This window comes from Tachysurus fulvidraco, chromosome 24 (assembly GCF_022655615.1).
Source record: "Tachysurus fulvidraco isolate hzauxx_2018 chromosome 24, HZAU_PFXX_2.0, whole genome shotgun sequence".
In the NCBI taxonomy this organism is placed as follows: Eukaryota; Metazoa; Chordata; class Actinopteri; order Siluriformes; family Bagridae; genus Tachysurus; species Tachysurus fulvidraco.
The window spans coordinates 12,289,202-12,314,238 of record NC_062541.1 but is presented as its reverse complement, the minus strand read 5'-3'; the positions used below and the strand labels follow the sequence as shown (position 1 = coordinate 12,314,238).

The window sequence follows — 25,037 nt, the reverse complement described above, 5'->3', positions numbered from 1 at the left end:
GGGATATGTCACTGCCAAGGACTACTGAATTATTCTGGAGGACCGTTTGCCCACAATGGTTCAAATATTGTACTCAAGGAGTTGCCATGTATGAGGATGTATGTATAGTTACATAACCAAACCTATACCCAGAAAAATGAAAAATCTAAAACTTGAAAAATCTAAAATCTAAAATGAAACAGCTAAAACTTGGGTTTCCAATGTCTACAACGTCGTGTTGGGATTAAATGTTTTCCTTTGAATCAAATCATGTGTCAACTTTCAGGACAAAAAATATTCATTCTGGAAACAATATATAAACTTTCTATACACTGTCATGAACCAGCCTATCAACCATCTTTAAATACTGTAATAGGTAATAAAATGTATCAGTGTATCGGTGTCATTGTGAACTGTAATTCAGGGTTGATAGATAGATAAATGTTAACAGCTATTTAAATAAAGGCAAATGGCAAATGTTTGTTGTCTATAGTAGACCTGTAATGTCACTATCTGTATATTTATCTTTATCTGGTTATGTTTGGTGCTTGATATTTTTCTATCTTTTTATGCAGTCTGTATGTGCAGTATGGTTTTTCTTTGTACTTTAAGCTTCATATCTTCTAAGCACTCACGTGAAAGTAAAAAAACCCTCCATTCAAAGATGTTATTCCATTCAAAGACAAGGATATTGTTCATCAGAAGACATTATCTGGCATTATCGGTTAACTAGCACAATAACATATTCATACTATGGTTATCTCTGCAGAATTGATGATCTCCTAAACATTAAATACCATATACTGAACTATTTAAATAAAATGTCTGTAGAATATCGACACAAATATTAAAGATCAACAGTCATAATATGTTAGCATTAGTTAATAAGCTGGTTAAGGACAGTCACATGACAGATTATGGGTTATTTGGCTAGTTTAGATTCTCTAAAGTATATTATACTTTATATTATTTACCAACAAAGTGTTGGTAAAAGAACTATTGAGGCTTTAAGTCTTATCACACTATTTGTTTTTGCACTTTTCACTCATCGCTAAGCTTTGTTTCTTTTCTCCTGACAGGTGATTCAGATTAATTTTGAGGAGTTTGACCTGGAGCTTGGTTATGACACACTAACTATCGGAGATGGTGGAGAAGTGGGAGACCCCCGAACAATCCTGCAAGTGTGAGTGGCTCAGTGTTACCAAATCCCTGCAATTTGTATTATGGTTTTATATAATAACCATGTTATAACTATTGTCCAGTCTATTGTCCAGTCCCCAATTTACACACTCACAGTCTGTTTCAGTCTATTTGAAGAGGGTTTCTACATTAGTTAGGTAATTCTGAAAATGTAATATCAGTTCATTGAGTCTATGTTTCCTCACAATTTTGTTAAGAGCATTTTTTAAGATCATGATTAGTTTCTGATCACTCCATAAAACGGTATTGTACAAACACAGAAAGTTCTGCTTGAAACTTCAGATACATGATGTGATCATTTGGAATTATTTCTTCTAACCTGAATAAATCTAACACTATATTATATACAATTTCTGTAGTTAATTAGTATTAACTCTCATTCATTTTGTAGTATGTACCAGTATAATGATGATTCTTAAAATAATTTGTCCTTTGTTGTTGTTTTTCTCCCCTATATTCTGAAATTAATATATTATACCTAAGATAATGGTGCCATATTTATACTACTTTTGATGTTTTCATAAAGTCTGAAATCGAGTACCATGTAATACAAAGTGAAATTTGGAGATTAATTGTTATTAAATGCTCGTATACAACATCTGACTCTCACACACACGTTCTTTTCAGGTTGACGGGGAGCTTCGTTCCAGACCTCATCGTCAGTATGACCCATCAGATGTGGCTTCATCTTCAGTCTGATGAAAGCGTTGGCTCCATCGGTTTCAAGATTAACTACAAAGGTGATTGAGATATATGATATTATTAGGAAACAATATCGCTTTAGTACCAGCAGTTAGTATACCAGGTTGTATACCAGGTTAGTATACCTGCTCAAGGACCCAACCTTGGGATCTTGATGGTGCTGAGATTGACTTTCACAACCTTCTGATCTGTGGCTTAAAGCCTTAAATACTAAGCTTTCACACTTCCTTCAACTAGCCTAGACGAGTGCTTTACCAGATAGAAATGTGTACTAGCATATAAACTCTAAGTAAAAAAGGATTTGTGTTCATTAACATAATCTGGATATTTAAAGGTTAAAAAAAAATAAGATTTATTTTACTGAGGTTTTTACAGTGCTGAGTAGAAGCAACATTTATTTTTGGCTTGCTACATTTTTAGACATTTCAAATGTCAGCTTTCATGGGAAAACCCAACACATTTTTGCCCTTTGTATTATTCCATTGTGACTTCAGTGAACAAATTCACATTTTAGACTAGCAAACAAATATGAAGGAAGACTCCCAGACCTTGTGAAAGACAGAGGGGAAAAAAGAAATGAAAAGGTGATGCAAACAATAGCAGACTGCGTTTAATTGAACGCCTCTGTCAAAAATGCGATTCCCTCTTTCTTGTTTTCATTCAAATCAAGCTGAAAGGAGTAGAAATATTTCTGTGTCTGCTGACAGGTGAGTTCAGACTTATTGTCGAAGGTCAATTCACTTTGTGTTTACACCGCAGTGTTTGATATGTGTTCACCATAGAGGGTAGTGTGAAATCAAGCAGTCCACTTGACATGGTACTGGTTTGTGTCAAAGCTACGGCTAGGAGAACGAGAACGATTCTTCCCTTCAGTTAACACGTGCAATATGCACTGGAAAGAAGCAGGAGTCCCTACATAGCCCATATCTTTGATTATCTCCACTGCCTCAAGGTTTAGTAATAAATTAATGTCAGCGTGATAAACAGCATGCAATCTGGGGTAATGAGAGAGAGAAACACACATTCACAGAGAGAGAGAAAGAGAGAGAAAGTGAGGGAGAGGGTGGGGGGGGGATCCTTTGGAGCTTAAACTCAGAAAGCAATGATGAAAGACCCGCCGAGTGAATTACAGTTTGTTTCCTAGATATTTGTTCTCATAGTTGGATCTAAATTCCAATCAGATCTTTTAGAAATCTCTAGAAACTGGTTTTCATGCCAGCTTAGGGAACTGTATTCTAAAGGAAAGTTTCCAGGAAGCCGTAATTCTCTGTACTGTATGCACATGATTTTTTTCTGAATTTAACCAAGCTGTCTTCCATCACGTCTAATATTTGTTGTTTATGCATAAGAGAGCAACATATGAGTCAATATTCCTGTGGGAGGTTAAAGTCGTGCGGAGTTGTTAGTATATGGGCTTTTTTCTTGCATATGTTTTCCTCCTTTTCAGTTAAAAGTAAAAATGTGTGTAGGTGTTCCATGTAAATAAATGCCGGCTCAAAGCTCAGCGTTATGAGCAATGATAAAGCGGATAAAAGCTAAACATGTAAAAGCAAATTTATGTATTGAATCCTTTATATAGTGCTCAACGTATATGAGTACCCCCCCCCCTTTAACAAGCAACATTTTAAACAATATCTCAATGAACACAGACAATTTCCAGAAGGTTGAAAAGACTGTTTAATATAACATCTATTTAACTTGTAACATGAAAGTAAGGTTAATTATATAACTTAGAGAACAACATTTTCAGTTTTACTCAAATTACGGTGATGCAATGAGTACATGAGTACACCCGACTGAAAGTTTCTGGAGCAAAGCTAAATTTTATACTACACATGTCAAACAAGATAAAAGTTTTTGGAACTGATGGCTTTAAAATTGTATGGTGTTAAAAGAAAAATGCATGATGCCTACAGTGAAACATGGTGGTGTCAGTGGACTTATATTCTGAGGAGACAAGTTCAAGTATTCTGAAGATCAAGACAGAAGAAGAACATGGTGAAAGTGAATCAGTGGCCAAGTATAGCTGCTGATCTGAACCCAGTCAAACACCTATAGTATGGGGAATTCTGAGGAGACAAGTTCAAGTATTCTGAAGATCAAGACAAGCATCACACTCTATCCAGCATTCAGTCTCTAAAAGAGGTCATTCTTGAAGAATGGAAAAAGATAGATGTTGCCAAATGTCACCAATTTGTTCATTTCAAGTCCTAGAAGACTTGGTGCTGTCATTAATAATCATGGAGGCTATACAAAGTACTAGATGTAGTAGTTTTTTGTAGTTGGGTGTACTCACTTTTGCATCACCCTAATTTGATTAAAATTGAAAAAAAAGTGTAATCTAAGTTATATTATTAACCTTATTGATGAAATTTTATAAGTTAAACAGATGTTAAATTAAACTTAATCTTTTCAACCTTTTGGAAATTGTTTTTGTGGTCATTGGGATATTGTGCAAAATGTTTAAAATGTATTTAGAGAAATGTTTATTTCTCTAAATTTATTTCTCTAGGTTTATTTCATATACTTCATTACTTTAATATACATATAACTTAATTGCTTTAGTCTGCATCTCAGCCTCAGTTACTCATATTCTGAAATTCTTACAACTAGTTAATTGTGTTAGAAAGCATTTTTAACAAAGTTTATATTCACAGCATCTGGCAGACGGCCTTAACCAGAGCGAACTACATTTTTATCTGATTTTATACAGGGTTAAGGGTCTTGCTCAGGGCCCCAGCAGTGGCAGCTTGGTGACCAGCTTTATCTGTGGGCATTGATAAAAATGTATCTCATGATCTGAACTGAACAGTGAACTTGACAATTATGAGTATCAGTATTATCAGTGTTAGCTAACTTTGCCTTTACATTCATTTCCGGAGCTTTCTTATCAAATATTTATACTGAATCAAAGGTTGTGGTGATATCGACATGCTATATTTATATTCCCCATCTGGACTAACAAATTTTGTTCTATGTCAATCTTTTTTTCTTTGGTATATAAAGTTTTTTTTTTAACCTATGATGATCCAGTATTCGGTATGGATATCAGGTCAATAGTAGCAAAGAAAAAACCGGATCAGTTATCAAACAAAACTTAGCAGATATAATTGGAATTGGATTTGGAAAAGAAATGTATGTTTGGAATTGGAAAAGTTTACACATAAAGAGATTGGCCTGGACTTTCTTTTGTTTGGATAAGTATCCGACTGGCTGTCAGTTTTGGCTGAAACTCAAGGTTTCAATGCCAGCGTCAGAAACGGAAAAGTAGTACTGTGCCATCTCTAGTAAAGATGGCTTCTGTGTGTACCTTTGTTTTACTACAGAGCATTGAAAGCATGGTCTATTCCCACATTGGGTGTATTAGTGGCTATTTTGGTGTTGCTGCTATGTGGGGGATGCTACAGTACCAAAAATGTTCAGTTCAATCACAGACATTGCAGCAGTGCACATATTTGACTGCATCGACTGTAACTAAACTATACAGTGGGTTATGTTTTCATCATGATATTGTTTAAACATTTGTTCTGTAGTTTTCTAGCTCAGTGGTTCGCTACACAAAATTTATACAACGGTTTCTTTTTTTTTTTTTTACTTATTTTAAATTTAACATTATGTACAGTATACATATATTCATAAATTTATGTACTACTTAATTATTTTCTAAAAAGGTTTCTAGCGGGAAAGGTTGATGAAGGGAGGGAGGAATATATGACACCTTTGGCCTTGCAAGGACAAATAGCAGGTCCCCATGAGGAATTTTACTTTTAGTTACTAAGGTTAAGGTTATAGTTACATTCAGATATAATAGGGATGTGGAGCCTAGTGGTTAAGGTGTTGGACTACCAATCGGAAGGTTGTGAGTTTGATTCCTACGTCCACTAGGTTGCCACTGCTGGGCCCCTGAGCAAGGCCGTTAACCCTCAATTGCTCAGTTGTATATATAAAATAAAAAAAAAGTAAGGGTGTCTGCTAAATGCCATAAATGTAACTATAACATTAAACTACTTAACATTAATAACCCTGTCAGTGGTAGGTGTCTGCAGTAATATTAAAACAAACTCATTGATTAGAATACAGACCCTGGGCCAGTCATTGGTATGCACTCTATAACTTCTAGTTCTTATTTTGACTTGAATTCTGAATGTAACATTGTTGTGTTTACTCCGAACGCTGATTCCCCATGTTTTCTCCTCGTTTTTCTCAAGTCATATCATGTAATTAGCAAAATTTCACAAATAGAACATTTTCACTGGCTTGTTTTCAGTCTCTTAGAATTTAACACAAAGCTACACGACACACTGCAGATCCTTTAAGGGATTAAAGTAAGAGCTACGCAGTTGTTCATTATTCAACACAGAGTAGTCTTGTACTTCCTCACCAGCTGAGTTTTGTAGGAAGCGGTAATCAAAAGTGTAATTAAAGAATGCTATTAAAGGACATGCATTTTAATATTATTTTCTCCGTACTCTATCTCGGTTATTATTCCAATCTGCTGAACCTGAAACTTTTTCATAAGCTGACCTGGATTTCTAAGCTTATTTAAATGAAGTGGTAGAAGAGATGAAGGGTTATTGCCCAGTGTCTTTGCATGTGTATACATTATTTCTACAGCCTCACCTTTGATTGGTTTGAGGAAAGATGTTTGGGCACAAATCAGCAACAATAATTGGCTTTGGGATAAGAGATGCATGAAGGAAAAAATAATTGAAATGAGCCGTCGTCCATGACGCCGAAGACCTAGGTGTATCTCTTGTTTATATTTTAAAAAATGTTATGAAATTAAACTTTCCTGACTTTTATGTGAAGGGTGATTTAATAAGCTCAACAACAGTTCAGGTATAATTCATGGATGGTATAATTATATGGTAATTACAGTTATAAAAACTGACTTCCCACATCATAACCTTTACTGCCTGCGTGCATATATTCCCATATATGATCCTTGTTGGATGGTAATTCGTATACATACTTATCCAGCTAGTCCTGAGGCAGCCGCTCATAGAAAGTCAGTCAGGTTGAGTAGCCGTATAGCTTACGGATTCCCGGCCGACTCATCCCTAGTTTACAGTTCGCTTAAGAATAGCGTTATCTGACACTGTGGTTTCCTGCACACAATTTGTTCTACATGTTGCTGCCGTTGTAAAGCACAAAGCAGTAAATATGGCCTTACCTTCTTCAGCCCTGCCTTCAGACTAAAGCAGTGAGCAGGGCATTGTGGCACTCATAAAGAGTGTCACACAGGAAATTAATGCCATACATCACACACTGGCCAAAGACTTCTGTAGAGATGAGCCCCGGCATTAATTTTACCCCAAAATGTAATTTACTGGAATTATGCTTTCGTCCTCCTCACCTCGTCTTTTATGCATGAAGAGCACAATGGGGTTCACAGTTGGGGGTTGTCTTCAGGAAGACATTGCACTCTCCATTAGTGAGTGGGCTGTGCAATGTGGGGAACCGTCAGAGTATGTTGATGATGAGATCAGGCTCCTGCAGGATGTCTGTCAGATGCATGCTTTGTCTAAATGACTCCTTAGTGGCCAAGTACTCTCCGTCCTTCATAATTGATGGAGTCAGTCTTATCTAAGTAGTAAGTGCAGTTGTGTGCAAAATTTTAGGCATACCAAGTTTAATTCTTGCTAAAACTCTGTTGATTTTTGAAGTGAAAAGAAGAAAAATGAACGCATATTTATGTTTGATACAGAAATAATAACTCTAGTATGTGCAAAAGTTTGGACACCCTATTAAGTCATTTCCCTTCCTGTTTTTAAGATCTGCCAGCATATTATTTTAGTAAGTTCAAGTCAGAGTTATTCCAAAAATATTTTTATTACATAATTCATGGTGGATATTGACGTAGGTTTTGGATTTTGTAGAATCATCATTGTAGAACGATACAAAGAAGTTTTTCCAATTTCTTGGAAAGTCTTGACTGACTGTGTCACATTTGTTTCCAGAATTTACTGATATTTACTGGAATCTATTCTCCAATCTACCTGTGCAATGCTTCTACATTCCTTCATAGTATAGTAGATCTATGCCATGCTTAACAACTGAAAATATGTTCTTTTTATTTTTTACATTTACATTTATGGCATCTGGCAGACATCCTTATGCTAAAATGCTTTGAAGTCTCTATCAATGAATATATTAACACCAGTTCACTAGGTTACAGACTTAGGATACCATTTTAATTGCTGTTTTTTTTTCTTTCTTTCTAAAAATGTCTTCTTATATTAATATCTGATTCTTTCTTTCTTTTATTTTACTTTATTTTATTTTATTTTTATTTCCTGCCCAGTATATGGCACATTCTTGCTACAAGTTTTCATGCATGCTGCATGTTTTTTGTTGATTTACACACTTCCTCATAATCAGCATTTCATTATGACATACTGAACAGTGAAAATTATCAGCTGTACATGCTTTGATGCCTTTTTTTTTTTTTTTAGCCTTGCTCTATTTTGTAGGCATCTATTAGATTGCTTGTCAGATCCTCAGTCAGATGTTAAGACCCAATGGTTATTTATTGGGAATACAAGATTTGTAGAGCTAGAGTATTTAGCCTGGGTGCAATGCGACTGTATGTATATCTTATGCATAAAGCAAATTTAAATCAATGTCTGCTGAGCCAAGTGCTACATTTAAGCGAAACAAGTCCACACAACCAATTCCTTCAGCTGCTTTAGACAATAACTTATGCAGACATACATATACAAACAAGTCACATACACATACAGTACTATATGCACTTAACCATTTCCAAAAGCTCTGGAATGAAAATAAGGTTTGAGATTTGATTTGTATTAAGGGATTAAGATGAAGCATGTCTGAGGTTTGACTTTTCCAAAGCCTTAAGATGGAGGAACAGTAAAAAAAAAAAAAAAAAAAGGTGGCTTGGTTGGCAACTGCAATGAAAGATTTCTGTTTTAAATACTTGCTTCATTTTTTCTTGTTTCTTTTTTTAATAAGATTTTTTCTTAAATTATTAATAAGAATTATTAAATTCTTGTAAATAAATGTGATTAGTAATGAATCTAAAGATATACTGTAAAGATTACTAATGTTACAAAACATTCTGATATATAAATGAATAAATAAATGACATTTTTGAGCAAGTGAGGCTTGAAGTGATTAGTTTTTATTTGATTTTATACAAAAATACAGTATATAACTACTTTATTTCTAACCAATTTTAATATCTTTTTATATGAAATCTTCTTGATTAAAATGGTTATAAATGTTAAATAAATAATTCTAGTAGAAAAACTAAAACAGACATAAAACCAAAAAATATATATAAATCAATAAAGAAATCTGTAAATATATATATAAAAATAAGTATAGTTAAAGGTCAACAAGTAAACATATTTGTGGGTGATGTAAATATATTGTAAGTAATAAACATATCTGATTTCTTTATTTGACTTTCTTTCAGTTTGAGTACATTTCAGTGGCTGCCATGTGACAATATCTATAGTTAAAAGTGCTACACAAATACAATTGAATTGAATTGGAGATGGAAGATTTATTTGTTCTTTATAGAAATTGACAAGGAGAGCTGTGGTGACCCTGGCACACCTCTCTACGGGATGAGGGAAGGAGATGGTTTCTCTAATGGAGATGTACTGCGCTTTGAGTGTCAGTTCGGCTTTGAGCTGATCGGAGAGAAGACTATTTCCTGCCAGAACAACAACCAGTGGTCCGCCAACGTCCCAATCTGCATCTGTGAGTAAAGGCTGTAGCTAGTAAAATGAGCTAGACCACCCCCATTATAGTGAACCTGAAAACTTTCCTTTTTTAGACTTCACAAGGGAGGCGTCAGTACTAAGAACGTCTAATTTTAGCAACAGCTGTCTACTGTGAGATTTCTGTACTTTGGTAGATTTTAGTTGTCCACAGGCTAAATTTCTTCCCTGTCTAATTGGAGTAGTGAACAGATCTGGACTATTTATAACCCACAGCCAATCCATGGCATATGCAACATTAATATTTCACATAGAGTCTGGAACCTGATTGCCTGCAGTAGGTGAGCTTGTGCTTGGATTTTTAAGAAACTATTTGCAATTTTAGTAATTAAAATCGTTTTTAAATCCATGCCGAGTGTCCTCACTTACATTTACTTTGCTGGTTAGATCTGTTTTACACAAGCTTATGTAGGCGCGCACACAGGCACACACACACACACACACACACACACACACACACACACACACACACGTGTTAAAAAAGATCTTTCTATAAAGATTTTGCTTATCGTTGCACTTTTTCAGCTGTAATAAATCAAAGCAACATACTGCTAATGTTATAGTGTAAATTTCAGTGGGTCTTATTTTGAGAAGTGACTGTGTTTATACTTTAACTATTCTATTCTTTTCTATTCTGTTATATTATATTACATGATATCCTAGTCTGTTCTAGATTTGTTGTAATTCTTGCCTATTGTTTTTTGGTCAAATTGACTTAAATCTATTCTATTCTATGTTATTTTATTCTAACCTAGTCTAATATGTAGTCTAATAAGTAATATGGCTATTCTGTTCTAGTCTAGTCGTGTTTAGACTGGTCAGCCTTAGTCTGTTTAGTTCCAGTCTAGTCTGTTCTATTTTATTTTGTAATCTGATTCAATTCTATTCTTGGTTTCATTGTATTTTATTCTATTCTGTTCTTTTCCAGTCTACAATAGTGTACTCTACTTGACTCTGGTCAGTTCTATTTTAGTCAGGATTAGTCAGTTTGATTCCTTTATCTTAAATTCTAGCCTAATCTAGTCTAGCCTGGTCATTTCTGTTCTGTTCTAATTATAGTTTATTCGTATATAATCTGCCTGATTCTGGTCTTCTACTCCGATTCTATTCTGTTCTATTCTAGTCAGTTTGATTCTGCTCCTTTCTATTTTATTCTAGTCTATTCTTTTCCTTTCTTTTCTATTCTGTTCTGTTCTTCCAGTTCCCTGTCTCTCCAACTTTACTGCTCCTATGGGCACAGTCCTTTCTCCTGATTACCCAGAAGGCTATGGGAACAACCTCAACTGTGTGTGGCTGATTTTATCAGAGCCAGGTAGCCGCATCCACTTGGCATTCAATGACTTTGATCTGGAGGCTCCTTACGACATCCTGACACTGAAGGACGGTGAGCTGCTGGACTCCGCTGTTCTGGGCCGCTTCACTGGAACCGAGGTTCCTTCCCATCTCACCAGCAACAGCAACATCCTTCGTCTGGAGTTCCAGGCCGACCACTCCATGTCCGGCCGAGGCTTTAACATCACCTACAGTAGTGTGTATCTAATTCATTACATTTTCCAAAGAACTATGGGTTTAAACATTTCTGCTTAATAGCTAGGTGTAATTGGTGGTATGGCCAAATATATTCTCATGTCTTATAGGGGTTACTGAAGTCATCAAATGCAGCTTTCCGTTCACTAAAAGCAAGAAATTATTAATAGATGTTAATGCTTGGTTGAAAAGGTACATCAAATAAACTCTATCCTTTCCAAAGAACTACGCTAAACATATCTGACACAAACTGAATAAGAATCTAAAATAAAATGGGGAAAAGAAAATAAACTATATACAGTATATGTAATCTGAATATTGGCCTTGATGTGCTTTGGGGAAAACAGGGTAACATTTCCAGTGACTTTTTACAGTAATGTTTTTATTCTTTCTGACAAAATATTTAAGTTTTATTTTCAGCCATATTCTGAGGACATTTTGGTGAATTTCGAACATATCTAGAAATGTCTAGAGAACGTCACGTTATTTACAATCAGCTGAGGAAAACTAACGTTTCTACATTTGAGGGACGTAGTGTAACGTTTTCCACAAATGAGGACAATGTTTTTTTTTATTGCACAAAGCATATTAGGCTGCTCTCATTAGTGTAGGACATAATGGACTGACACTTTGCCCCATGGTGTCGGTAAAGAACTGTCAGAAATGTGACGGAGCGCTGTTGAATCTGTATTCGTTCTGACAAACATGGTGTCCTTCTTTCAGGCTTTTCCTGTCACTAAACATCCATCAGTCAGTCAAACTGTTTGAGTGCTCGGCTTTCAAGCCATCTGCCTCGGGGTCCGGTTTGTGCTTCATAAAGTTACAAAACGTAAATGATGAAAACAAACACATGTGGTCAATAGCTCCGAGTATGATTCAAATAAATGCCCTTAGTGGAAAAATAGCTTTAATATTTAGTGCCTCTTCAGTTTTATGTGGTGCTGAAGAGGTCAAATGATGACACTCATTTTTTTTATCTTTTTACCTTCTTATTTCCAAATATACAGAAGAGAGATAATGGGAATTCAAGCCTTTATAAGACTTTTATAAGGTTTAACATCTGCAAGATTTACCATAGTGCTAGGAAAAATCAATAAAACTTTAGGATAATTTAGTATTCAGGCTTTATTTTCACTTGCACTACAGATTTATACAGAAAGCAATTATTTATATGCTACTATGCAGAGAAAAAAAATCATCTATTGTAAATCATAAAATAAAACATATGCTAACTAGGTCACATAAAAAAATGCCAACACATCAAACCTTATGGAGTAATTGCCAATGAACATAACATCTCATGTTTGTGCTGTGACATTTTTATGATGTGTTTATGCCAGTCTTGTTATGGTGTGGAAGTGTTGTGAAAAGTGTTTTCAGGGCTTTATTGGCCATTGTTGTTTATTTTCCTCTCCAAATAGCATTTGGCCATAATGAGTGTCCAGACCCTGGAATTCCTCTAAACGCCCGGAGATTTGGAGACAGCTTTCAGCTCGGCAGCTCAATCTCCATCATCTGTGAGGATGGCTTCATTAAGACACAGGGAGCAGAAACTGTGACCTGCGAGCTGAGCTCCGGCAAGGTGATGTGGAGCGGACCCATCCCGAAGTGTGAAGGTAATTTCACCAGCTCCAGTCGAGAGGCAGCAGGTGTGAAGGGCAATTACTACAGTATCCCCTCTTACCTATGCAGAGGATGTGAGTGTGGACAGACTAAAGAGTGGGAGGATGTGGCATGTAAGAAACCAGGCCAGAATATAAGAAGCAGATCAGACCACACTTAAAATTTCTGTCAGTCTCTCATTTAAAGCTTCAATTCCAAGGGTGAATATGGCTATAATTAGGTCTGGTATTAATGCTTAACGTATTAAGATCCATCTCTAGTCCCTCTTAATAGCTGCAAGAAAATATTAGACACGTAAGGAAATCATTATACAGTACCTATCCTGTACTGGAGGTTCAAAAGTGTACACCATTTCCATTGGCAATGGTGCACAAATTATAAATTCATTAGCTTGCCCATCGGGTAGGCATAAGTGCCCAGTTACATGATTTAGTTGCCCAGAAATCTAACCAAATTGGTCACTAATCTAATGTAATATCATATTGTGTACTGGTTAGCTAGTTAAGTCTTTTAAACCACTTTGTTCAGAATTCAAATTAAGTTTAATTTCTTGGGTTTTCACACCACTGGCTGCTCATTTAAATAAAAGGGCACGCATACCAAATTAGACCATGGTTCAAATGTTTCGTTTGACTAAATAAAATAAATAATGTATGATATAAGCTTTGTTTCTAACTGTCAGCTGTTTTCTTATTGTTGCTTTGTTGGAACATGATTTTTTTTATGGTATTTAGTTTGCAATGCCCTGGCCATGTTAGGCAGCAGGCTGTAAACACATCCCAAGGTGACTCGTCTGTTCAGTATTGAGTGCTCTGCAACAATAATACAGAGAAAACTCAAACTCAGTATGCAGACGGATGACTTATTACTTTTGAAAGATGGCATGCAACTTCTGTTGATTTTCTCGCTATGTTCTTCATATGAAAGCTAATTTAGCAAAATAGTTAGGCTGTAGATGCCGGCATGTACATCACAACAAGCCCTGAACAGCCTCTAAACAAAAACAAGAGGTTTTTGAGACTTCCGTCTAACCTTGCTGTTTATTAATGGGCTGTTTTCTCTTTCCATAGCTCCTTGTGGCGGTCACTTCTCTTCCCCGAGTGGAGTTATCTTGTCTCCTGGGTGGCCAGGCTATTACAAAGACTCCCTCAGCTGTGAATGGGTCATAGAAGCTGAGCCAGGCCGCTCTATCAAGATCACTTTTGAAAAGTACAATTGTATAGACTTATTAAACATGTAAAACTTGTCAAACTCAACACTTTACTAAGTTTGTGTGTGGACATTTTACTTCCCAGGTTTCAGACCGAGCTGAACTGTGATTTCCTGGAGATCCACGATGGGCCTAATCTTCTGTCTCCACTGATCAGTTCATTTAATGGCACACAGGTGCCTCAGTTTCTGTTCAGCAGCAGCAACCACCTGTACATGCTCTTTACCACCGACAACAGCCGCTCCAACAGCGGCTTCAAGATCCTCTATGAGAGTAAGAACGCTGTCAGCTTTAACGTGGATTTAAAATGATTTGGTCCTAAAAATCTGTCCGTTGCTTGGATGAGGTTTCTATGATCTCTTATGATGTTTCTACATGATATAATTAGTATACCTGAAAGAGATGTAAAAGTTAGTACTTGGAAGCACTCATAAGCATATGATTTCATTAGACTTAACCATACACTGTTAAACACTTTTAGGGTTCTTTAACTTGTAAGGGAAAGCAGATTTCTTTTGTACAATTCTGACCATCAAACTGGATTAACTTCTTATCCCAGTCTGCAGTTGCAGCACAAATCCTTCTCAAATGTATTATTTGCTATGAAGCTTCTCGTGTGCAGCACTTAGTTTTATCCATACTATGTTGGCTTGCTTCGTGAGTTTAGAGCCAGCATTATTTTTCTGTACAGTAAATAAATAAATTCCATAAGTGATAGGAGTGTGATTATCTCTTGGTCTGTATGTGTAGGTGTGACAGTGGATGCCTATTCTTGTCTGGATCCTGGGATTCCTGTCAACGGCTTGCGTTACGGCCAGGACTTCTCCATCGGCTCCACGGTTTCTTTTGGCTGTGACTCTGGCTACCGACTGAGCCACGAGGAGCCCCTGGTCTGTGAGAAGAATCACTGGTGGAGTCACCCTCTACCCACATGTGATGGTAGGTATTCAGCTATTCTCCATCAGCTTAGTACTAAAAGCAAAAGAAGTGGGTCTCCTAATCGCTTCAAATGAGTTCAGTGACAAAGCCATTCTAGAAAAATAGGGCGTCGACTACGACAGGCAACAGGCTGCGTTTGTCACAAAGGAGTGCCCCCGCACCCGTATTGTCACCTCAAGGTAAATTGTAGCCTGATGAAATAGGTTGCACGTGTCAGAGCTCTTTTGGTAGCCTGTCTTTTCTTTTTCCAATTACGTTATGTTCGCTATTCTGAGGGGACCAAATTAAGACCATGCAATTCAATGGAAAGCCATTAGGCAGTCAGTGAAGAGGCTATTTACCATGATGGCTGCCGTTGCTTATAGAAGTTGATTTGCTCACCAGTTTAAGTCATTCAGGAGATTTCTTTAGAAATGTTCTTTTACCTGTTTTAGCCTATTGCAGAACCTCACAAGAAAACAATGAGAAACAAAAAAAAATCAAGCTTGTCGTGGAGACAGCACTGATATCAGTCTGACATGAAAGGATTTTTTAAATTTTATACACACTGATTTTGGTATAGAATTCATTTCAGCTTATTGTATAGATATTCAACTTCATTTATATTAATCACTACCTACAGATTATCTAAGCAATGTAGGTTAAATATCTGGAAAAGTAACTTTATACTCACAACAGATTGTGATCATGTGGTAAAAAGCAGGATAAAAGCTTAAGAAAGAGGTGGAATCGAGAAATGCTCTGTAATTACAAATAAAGGGAAAAAGAATGAATAGTGAGCTCAAAGTGTTGCCCACATTTCCCTTCAGAATAAGACTCTGTTAGCGTTGTCATTAATTACTGATATTCCGATGATATTGCCTAGGATAGATAAGTCCAAGTGCTCAACAGAGGGTTCAGCCTCTCCAGTGGAGTTGAGCGCGCTACATAATAATGTCTTTGCTTGGCTAATTCATCATTTACTTTCTTTGCATGTACCTCCATTATCCAAAGCGGACAGTTTGTCAGACAGGTCAATTAGGTCTTAAGTGTCTATTGCTACAAGTATTATTGCAGCGCTTGGACTTAGTAGTGAGCATTGCTGATTGTGTGTGTTGTGCCATGCAGCACTGTGTGGCGGTGATGTGAGAGGACCAGGTGGTACTATTTTATCTCCGGGTTACCCTGAGGTTTACCCAAGCTCTCTGAACTGCACCTGGACTGTGGAGGTCAGCCATGGCAAAGGTAAGTCACACACACATACACACACATATTTATCAGTCTTCTAATTAATGTGACATGTAGGTGTGCTTTTGATAATACTTACTGATTTCGCGATGCCTCAGTAGCGTTTCTTTGAGACAGAGTATGAGAATATGGTTGTTTTTTTTTTGACAGTAATCAACAGACTCATAGAGCATTTTATTTAGCTCTCTTCATATCGGTTGCCACTGTATGCTGCAGAAATGAACTAGATGTTTTAGATGTAATCTTTAATACAGAGCCTAAAGATGGTCAACCTGGTGAGAAGAAGTTAGCAAGGAAATGTTCTTCAATGCTCAGTACTCACGTTCAACAGTTTCTCTGCTCCGAATTCAAGAATACTAAACAAATGAGCATGGTATCAGATCAATACCAGCTAGCAGTATCAGTACAGATGCACCACTAATCAGAATCTATGAAATCAAACAAATTCAGAGTACATATAAAAATCATGGATACAGGAATTTAATTATCTGGTCTGTTTGTAGCTAAACGATTAATGTTTCCATATTTCTTTTCCTCATTAAACTCTACTGTGCTTATATAACAATTTCAGCCTTTCAACATTAAACTTAAAATGCCATTATGTACGTACAGAATCCCTGCAAAAATAAAGCTGCTAATGTATTCAGAAACACCTCCCACAAGTCTAGTGTATAAAAGCCTTAAAGACAGTGATGGTACCTGTATCTCCTACCCATGCTCCCTCTAGCACATTTCAGGGTGTGTTTGCCTCCAGGTAGCCCACATTAACTCACTGTACTGGACTGTGAACATGCTTTTTTGATTAGTCTAATGGCGTGGACATACATGTGTGATTTGGCAAACGAATGGGGAACAAGCTCCTGAGATCTATTAAGCTCTGCTGCTGGAGTCTTCCTGAGAATGAGCTGAAGGGAATGCAGAATTAGCTTCTGCTCTATGCCCTGCTCTATAAAATATCATTGCACAAGCTTTGAGTTCTGAATAATGAAAGTTTATCTGAATTTTAATTTCCCAGAGCTGATAAAGTATTCAGTATGGAAGGTCATTATGTTTCACAGAAGAATCGTGCAGAATTGAAATGCTCCTCCTTCCATCTTACACGCTTACAAAAAAGAATAACCTTGGGGCTCTTTAGAAGGGTCTCACCTTCAACATAAAGATAAAAATGTTTCTTTGGCACCCAAAGCCATTTTGTGCAAGTTTAGCATGTTGTGCAGGTTGATCCGATGATGTAAGTCGACTCTGATATTATTACTGGTTTCTTAGATAACTATTGGATATCTGATATCCTTGATGGTTTGGGTTTTTTCCCCACAATAGGAGTTCAGTTCAACTTTAACACCTTCCATCTGGAGGACCACCATGATTACCTGCTCATCACAGAGAACGGGAGTTTTGTGCAGCCTCTCGCTCGCCTCACAGGTTCCGAGCTGCCGTCGCCCATCAACGCAGGACTCTATGGCAATTTCAAGGCCCAGCTGCGCTTCATTTCTGATTTCTCCATCTCCTACGAGGGCTTCAACATCACGTTCTCAGGTCCGCCTGATCAGTACACGATTGTCTGACACTATGACTAAGGCTGAGATGACTTGACTATTTAGCACTTTTCACACAACATTGCTCTGTCCTTGCAGACTTGTATAAAACTTTATGAAGTTGTTATTGGTGCATAACTCCTAATATGCTTCTGGGTACAGGTCGCTTCACCGGGGGTTTATCATTATAATTAATGGACTGCTATATGCTTAATAGTCAAAAGGGCATTATTTTTATGCCCAAAACTAGCACTTTTCTGCCATGTTTCTATTCAGCGTTGCTTGCAGATCCTCTATGGAATCACCTGCATTTACTCGCTAACTGCTAATGGCAATTTATGCAAATGTACGTTTATAACTCTCCCAGCTGACAGGAGAACCATTGTAATGTAGGCATTAAACTTAAAAGCTGTGTAGAACCTATAATAGATTACTACCAGTACATTGCGCCATGGCATGCATAATGATAGAAAATCTGTAGATTATAAATGTTATTTATGTTAATCACTTAACGCCTATGTTACTCAGAGTACAATCTTGAGCCGTGTGATGATCCAGGAGTGCCACGGTTTGGTCGCCGTAACGGTTACAGCTTTGATATTGGGGATACGCTTACTTTCTCTTGCAACATGGGCTACCGTTTGGAGGGGGCACCAGAGATCATTTGCCTGGGAGGGGGCCGGCGCATGTGGAGCGCACCTCTGCCAAGGTGTGTGGGTACGTTGTCAACTGCTTTCATTCATTACCTTTTCTCAATATTTTCTGTGTATGAGCAGACTGAACCACATGGACCCGTGTTTAACTAGAATTTCAATCATGTCATACATGTATTATTAGTCAACATGCAATTGTATTCAACATATCATTTCAGTTAGCAGGAGACAAAAATATTTGGTCAGTCTTTATCTAGCTCACTTAAATTCCTATCATATTAGAACAATTTTGATATGCGACAGTTGGCAAAAGTATCACTGCAGCAGTTAATAGCTGTCCCTGACTTCATTTGGAGATTTTATACCAAACCGGTTGAGTCTCAGAGCTAATTAGAAACTGCTACAATTTCTCCTGTCTTATGGTACCACTCCACTTCTGCCTTCTTCCTGTGAAAGTAACCACTACCCATAATAAACGCATATCTTTTCCCTGCCACGTCTTTCCTCTTCTGTGAATTGGCTGTTCCACTGACCGAATTTTATTTTATTCACTTTTGGTCTGATTCCACTTTTAGCTGAAAAAAGCAGAAACATAATGTTCGGTGAGCACTAAACTCATGTGTTGGTACCTTTCTTCTAAATATGTTGGGAAATACTGTAAGCGGAAATCTTCATAAGCGGATTTTAGCCTAATTCTATCCCCTTTTTATTGCAGATGGAAATAAATAGTTTGTAGTGATTAGTGTATAACCTTTCATATACACAGTATAAGCAAATATATTGGATTGCATATTTCACACACACACACACACACACACACACACAAACAAATGCAAATACATTAAATATGATTCAATAATACTAATATAATAATTATTATTTTGAGAGACATCAAAGGTATGTTGCATCAAGTGCAGCAACTGAAATTTAGGCTATAGAGATTTGATTATTTCATTATACCTGGAATCTGATCTTTTAGGCTTTAGAAATTTATTTCCACAATAATTTGGCATGTTTTTATGCAGGTTTTAATTATTATGATGGTGATCTGCAAGGCATACATTTATTTCTTTATTTGTTTGTTTGATAATATTTTGCTAATTTATTAGTAGTAGTAGTCGTAGCATTAGTATTTTAGATGTATTTCAAATAGATGACAGTTTGCTAACTTGCAGGAGGTCTGATTAACCTCTATTACAGTGTTAGATCTAAAAAAGAGAGGTCTGGGTGGATGATGCTTCACTGTGGATCTCCGGTAGACCTGTGGTGGTCAAATATGGTGGTGTGTGGGTTAATCCAATCTGACTGAGGCCGATGGCTGAATCCTATTATGAGAGGATGACTGAATCTCCGGATGCATCCTCATAGTGTAGGAGGGTGCCATGCCAAGGCGCTGTGTTTTCCTATAAGCCATATTTTAGCATGATGGCTATAATCTAGGCTTAATGCTGGAGCCAATGTCTTCATGGTCACCTTCAAGTTTCTGCTTGCTTGACATCTGCTTTGGGCTAATGCACTGATTTGCTCTTGGCACTGCACAGTCGTAGTGGGGACCAGAGTCAGTCATAAAGCATTCATCAAGCCCAGACACCATCTTTTGGAAGTTGTCCATGCATATCTGAAGACAGATAAGCAAAACAAAGTGGTAATTAGAATAATGGCGAACTTTCACAGGTTTGAAACCTACGCGGTTTTTTTTTTTTTTTTTTTTTGCTGAGCAGAGGAGTAGTTACTGGTTATTTTTCACAATACTTGTCTGTTATTAGTATAATTACCTTCATTTGTCATCAGTATTTGATTATGTTTGGTCTTCTCTCTTGATGATATACACTGTGCCAAATTCTCCACCTACCTTCGTCCCAGAGTTCAGTTACTTGTGCTACATTTCTTCAGTGGTTTAAAAAGGAAATGTTCCAACACGGTGCAAAGAATCTGCATTCACACGCCATAAAGTGAACCATAATTTCTAGCACTTACTGGACAATCTTATCCAGAAATGTTTTAACAAAATATTATTTTATTCTGTAAGTCTTTCTGGATATAGATGTCTGTTGAATGCTGTAAACGTAACATATACAAACATACTAATAATTCAGGTTCTAAGAATACTATCAAGTCAATAGCCTGTTAGAAATGAGTCAGTATGAGTCAAAAGGAATGTTCTCACTTCCACCACCTGCGTTCTGTACAGAAAAAAAAGAAAGAGTCTAATGTTAAAGGGTGTTAAAAACTAGATGGCTGTTGAGCGTGGTTCAGAGCAGGTCGGTAAATTCCTGCTGGAAGGTGGGAGCTGCCGTTTTATTCTTTGTAGGCATGCATCAGTGTTGTGAATCAGATGCAGGGAGCTACAGGTAGCCAGTGGTTGCAGCACAGCAGTGGGGCGATCTTGCAGAGATTACCGAGTCATTGTTACTGTATTTTAGATCCGTTCTGTTCTGTTAAATCTCAAGTTGACATACTCAGTCTTGTTAGCAATAAGATAAGAGAATGTTAAATGGTAGCAAACTCCCAAGATTTATCACCTGAATCTATTAAGATCGTATATCAGATCATTATGAGCTACTCTAGACTGATAAATTGTCTGAACGCTTGTGACCTGTTTCACCTTTGTGAATCACTATGTGAAACTTTACCACAGATAGTTTTTCTTACGGAAAAGGTCATTAAATATTCTCAGGAACCTTAAAGAACATTAAGTTCTTCAAGTGCTCCTGGCCTGTAATGCTTGTATATATATGTAAAAGTGGGAGTTTTGATACGGTACTGTATATGTTGGGTTTTTTTATTGTTTCTCTGATTACATTTTATAGTTTAGAAATATTCTACAAATAGTGCTACATGATATTATTTGAATTAGACTGAACGAACGAGAAATTACCACAAAGCACTTTGTTGACTGAAAAAAGGCTTTTTTTTTTATTTTGTTTGTTTGAAAATGGGTCAGAAGCTTATTGCTGGACATGAGTTTATGTTTTGTGAGGAAAGCCTTTAAATACAAGAACACACAAACTTTAGTGGTAATGTTGGCAGCATTTGAAGGGTTTCTTCTCATTTGCAGTGATTTTATTCTGGCATAACCTTCTTGTAGAATTAACACATTCAGTCCAGCTTTAAAATTCAATAGGCTTTCACATAGAAGCCTTCTCGATATATAACAACATATACATATGTATATTATTAGCTTCTATGTCCAAATGCAGAATAAATCCCTTTAAATAATAAAAGCGATGGAAATACTGACCAAAAGGCAGACAGAAAGTGTGTACCAATCACAGTAATATGACAGAGGGTTCGACTTTTGTGTCCATCGATTTCCATTCAGCTAAAGGTATAAATATTTCAAATAGGAACAGACTTTTTAGCTAGGCGATACAAGTTAGAGAAATATATAACATCTCAAAATCCTTCTGTTCACAAGGTTAGTTCCAATAGGATTTTTGCTGCAAAAGAGTTCTGACCAGACCTAGTGCTTAAGGCAAATCTAAAAGAGAGAAATTATAGATAGGTCTTCTGCTTGTTAACTTTAATTTATACCTCCTGGATTAATCTGTGAGGCTGGGCAGTGTGTTGCAGCTTAACATCTATCTAATATAAGGCCAATAATCAAATTTAGAAGGCACTGATGACGGGTAAACCCAACAGCTGTACAAGTAAAAGGAGCATTAGCTACTGGATTGTATGCCTCGAATTCAAGAGACAGCATGCACATAGGCATGTTTTTTAGACTTTTGAAATGATAATTTTTTTATTTTATTTGCTACTATATTCGCTTCAGTAAATTGATACCAAGGCTAACTGTCATGAGATGAGAGCTGGGCCAGATGTGAGTGTGGTTTATGGATGTTTAATGAGAGCAGAGCAGACAAATCCAAGGCAGAGACGGAATTGAATGTCAAACACAGGCGTGGGTCAGGCAATTAGCAAACAGAGCACACTCGGCAAATACAAAAACAGGCAAAAACCCAGAAACCAGAATAGCAGTCGCAGATGCACAGGACAAACTGAGTGTTACTTTGCAAACATTGAGTCACTAATATATTTGACTGTGAGTGTGTGTGTGTGTGTGTGTGTGTGTGTGTGTGTGTGTGTGTGTGTGTGTGTGTGTGTGTGTGTGTGTGTGTGTGTGTGTGTGTGTGTGTGTGAGAGAGAGAGAGAGAGAGAGATCAGAAGTCCAGTGATAGGGAGTGGGTTAGCGGTGGTGGATTCTGGTCTATGTAGTCAGGGGCGGTTGTGTTTGAAGGCCACGGTGCATTCTGGGAATTGGAGGTCATGGACTGCGTGGCTCTGACACAAACTTAGAGACATGCTTTACATTTTAATAGCCGACCCATAAATTTTGAAAAACAGTACTCTGTATAAATCCAGACAAGACATGACATTAAACTAGATGCTCTATTCTCTTAAGAGTGCTTTTTTCCCTCTGTGGTAACTGTGCTGTTAGGACAGGCTGTCATTGTGTAGCATGTGTATGTCTTGTGTGTTATTCTGAATACTGAATGATGTATCGCTGTGTTTACTTTAATATAGCTTCAGGCAGAAGCAAAAATCAGCACAGCACACACTATTCAGTCAAAGACAGATGAGGTATAATTATAGTTGATCACAGTGACATGTCTGTTGGGCGAAGTACAGTGGTGTGATTTGTTGGGTAAATTGATGGATGCATGAAAAACAAAGAGAGCACAAACAATGGCTCACCATCTGAGAGTAGTGGAAGTGGGTTAAAGCTGTGTCTTACGTTTAACCGCAACAGACTGACGCAATGTGCGGATCGCTTGTTATGATTTAACAATCTCAGCATGATCATTTCTCTTTATTTCTTTATAAACTGTTTCAGCTTGCAAAGGTGCACACTTTGTGCCTCTTGCTTGTGACACTAAGGTGAATTATTGAAGCTGGGTAGAGCTTTATGTTTCTATTTACATATATAGCATACAGAGAGAATTTAAAACTGAGCCCTGTGACCATCGCTAGAGGCATGTACAAAGGTTTACTTCCTATTAAAATAAAATAATAAAGACAAAGACATTCTTTTATACTAACAACACATTTGTGTGGATATTTTACCGATATTTATTTATCACAAATAAACATATTTGATTTATTTTTTTTTTTTACATTTTGCTTTGTGAATACTCAATGAATATTTAATAAACTCATATCCTACTTTATGAAGCCTGCCTTTATATGTATATCTTTATATGTATATCTTCATAGCTGTATCTTCATAGCTATAATATCAGAATCAGAAAGGTCTTTATTGCCAAGTATGTTTTCACATACGAGGATTTTTTTTCTAGTACAGGAGCTCCACGGTGTAAACAGAATGGCAATGATGAGAAATGAACACATGTATAATAAAGACAGTTGTATGTACAGTGGAAAAATGTGCAAATTGAAATATAAATAAGTATGTGTAAAAAAATGTAAGAATAGGGTTTGTTCTGTGTATGTTAGGTGTTCATCAGATGATCAGATAAGTGTTCATAATATACATAGAATACATTCAACCCTCTCTTTTCTTTAGATATAAATATACAGCATGAAAATGTTTTAGCTTTTTGTTATTTTTGCACTTTATGGATGTGGTTTGTATCTCGTCAGCGTGACACAGAAAGTTTCTATTTTATGTGAACAGTTTACTGAGACTAAGATGTAGAAAACAGTTGAAAATAATGTTAACCGTACGTCAAGCTTGCACAGCCATTTCCTATATTTTTCCATGCTTCTCCTGTAGACTACATAAAAATCTCATTACCATAGATCTAAAGTCAGTAGTGCAATGTATTTCATGGATTTATACAGTTTTTAAAGTAGAAAAGTAGAATCTAAAACAAAGATTGCAGTGACTGATGAAGGTGGTCCATATAATTACTTAAGCAACTGGTGGGATGCAAAATATATGTCCTTACTTTTCTTCAGACGCACTAATGTTATAAAGTGTGCAATAATAAATTTCAGAGCTGATAAAAGACCTCTCTGAATCTGATTAGCCTGTATAATGTTTATCTATTCTAACATCCTTTAAGATCTCAGAAGTCTATTTGTTCAGTCGGACAACAAAATGCCAAGTAAAGCTTCAATGCCCAAAAGCAAAATAGTACGTACATGTACTGCATTATTCTGTTAACTGAATGTAAATGATTATGTAACTAAGACTAGACTTATTGTTAAGAGAAATGTTGACAAATGGTTGGAACACCTTAAATTTCCTTGATTCTAATGAGAGATTCTAGTGTGTGTGTGTGTGTGTCGTGTGTGTGTGTGTGTGTTTTTAATCACAAGAATATATTATTTCAAAAGTATAATGTATCAGATGAGCCAATCAAATGACTGACATTTGCTCAGGTTGCGCTAAATTAACTTAAGCCCCGCCTCTTCTCACATTAGCAATGTCTTCTCTCGATTTTTCTGCTTGACAGATACGCTAATATCATGTAGTGAAAAGTATCGAAAGTGCATTTTTATAGCCTCATCCAGTCCCCTCTAATTTGAGAAAGTGTTTCAAAATAGTGTAATAAATGCAAATCCGAGTACCACTTTAGTTTGAGGGCATTGAAACCATTCATTTGGCAGGCATGTGAGCTCCATAAACAGGGAGCTTTGGAATAGTATTTCTTAACAGTTTTGAGTGTAACTGGACCCCTTGGGCTTCAGCTAAAGGATGTTTGATTCCATGTTCCTGTTGGGT

The 25,037-nt window shown here is 36.7% G+C and overlaps 1 protein-coding gene across 4 annotated transcripts in view; it reads left to right on the top strand.

The window, feature by feature from the left end:
* csmd3b (CUB and Sushi multiple domains 3b) overlaps positions 1–25,037 on the top strand; it is a 403,012-nt gene that overhangs the window by 245,860 nt on the left and 132,115 nt on the right. For all 4 annotated transcript variants that reach the window (XM_047808110.1, XM_027175911.2, XM_047808109.1 and 1 more), the window contains 11 exons: positions 1,059–1,162; positions 1,807–1,919; positions 9,430–9,612; positions 10,834–11,160; positions 12,581–12,775; positions 13,853–13,991; positions 14,078–14,265; positions 14,743–14,931; positions 16,039–16,155; positions 17,479–17,694; positions 18,222–18,410. In XM_047808110.1, the coding sequence (XP_047664066.1) occupies positions 1,059–1,162; positions 1,807–1,919; positions 9,430–9,612; positions 10,834–11,160; positions 12,581–12,775; positions 13,853–13,991; positions 14,078–14,265; positions 14,743–14,931; positions 16,039–16,155; positions 17,479–17,694; positions 18,222–18,410 (1,960 nt within the window). The remainder of the gene's footprint in view (positions 1–1,058; positions 1,163–1,806; positions 1,920–9,429; positions 9,613–10,833; positions 11,161–12,580; positions 12,776–13,852; positions 13,992–14,077; positions 14,266–14,742; positions 14,932–16,038; positions 16,156–17,478; positions 17,695–18,221; positions 18,411–25,037) is intronic.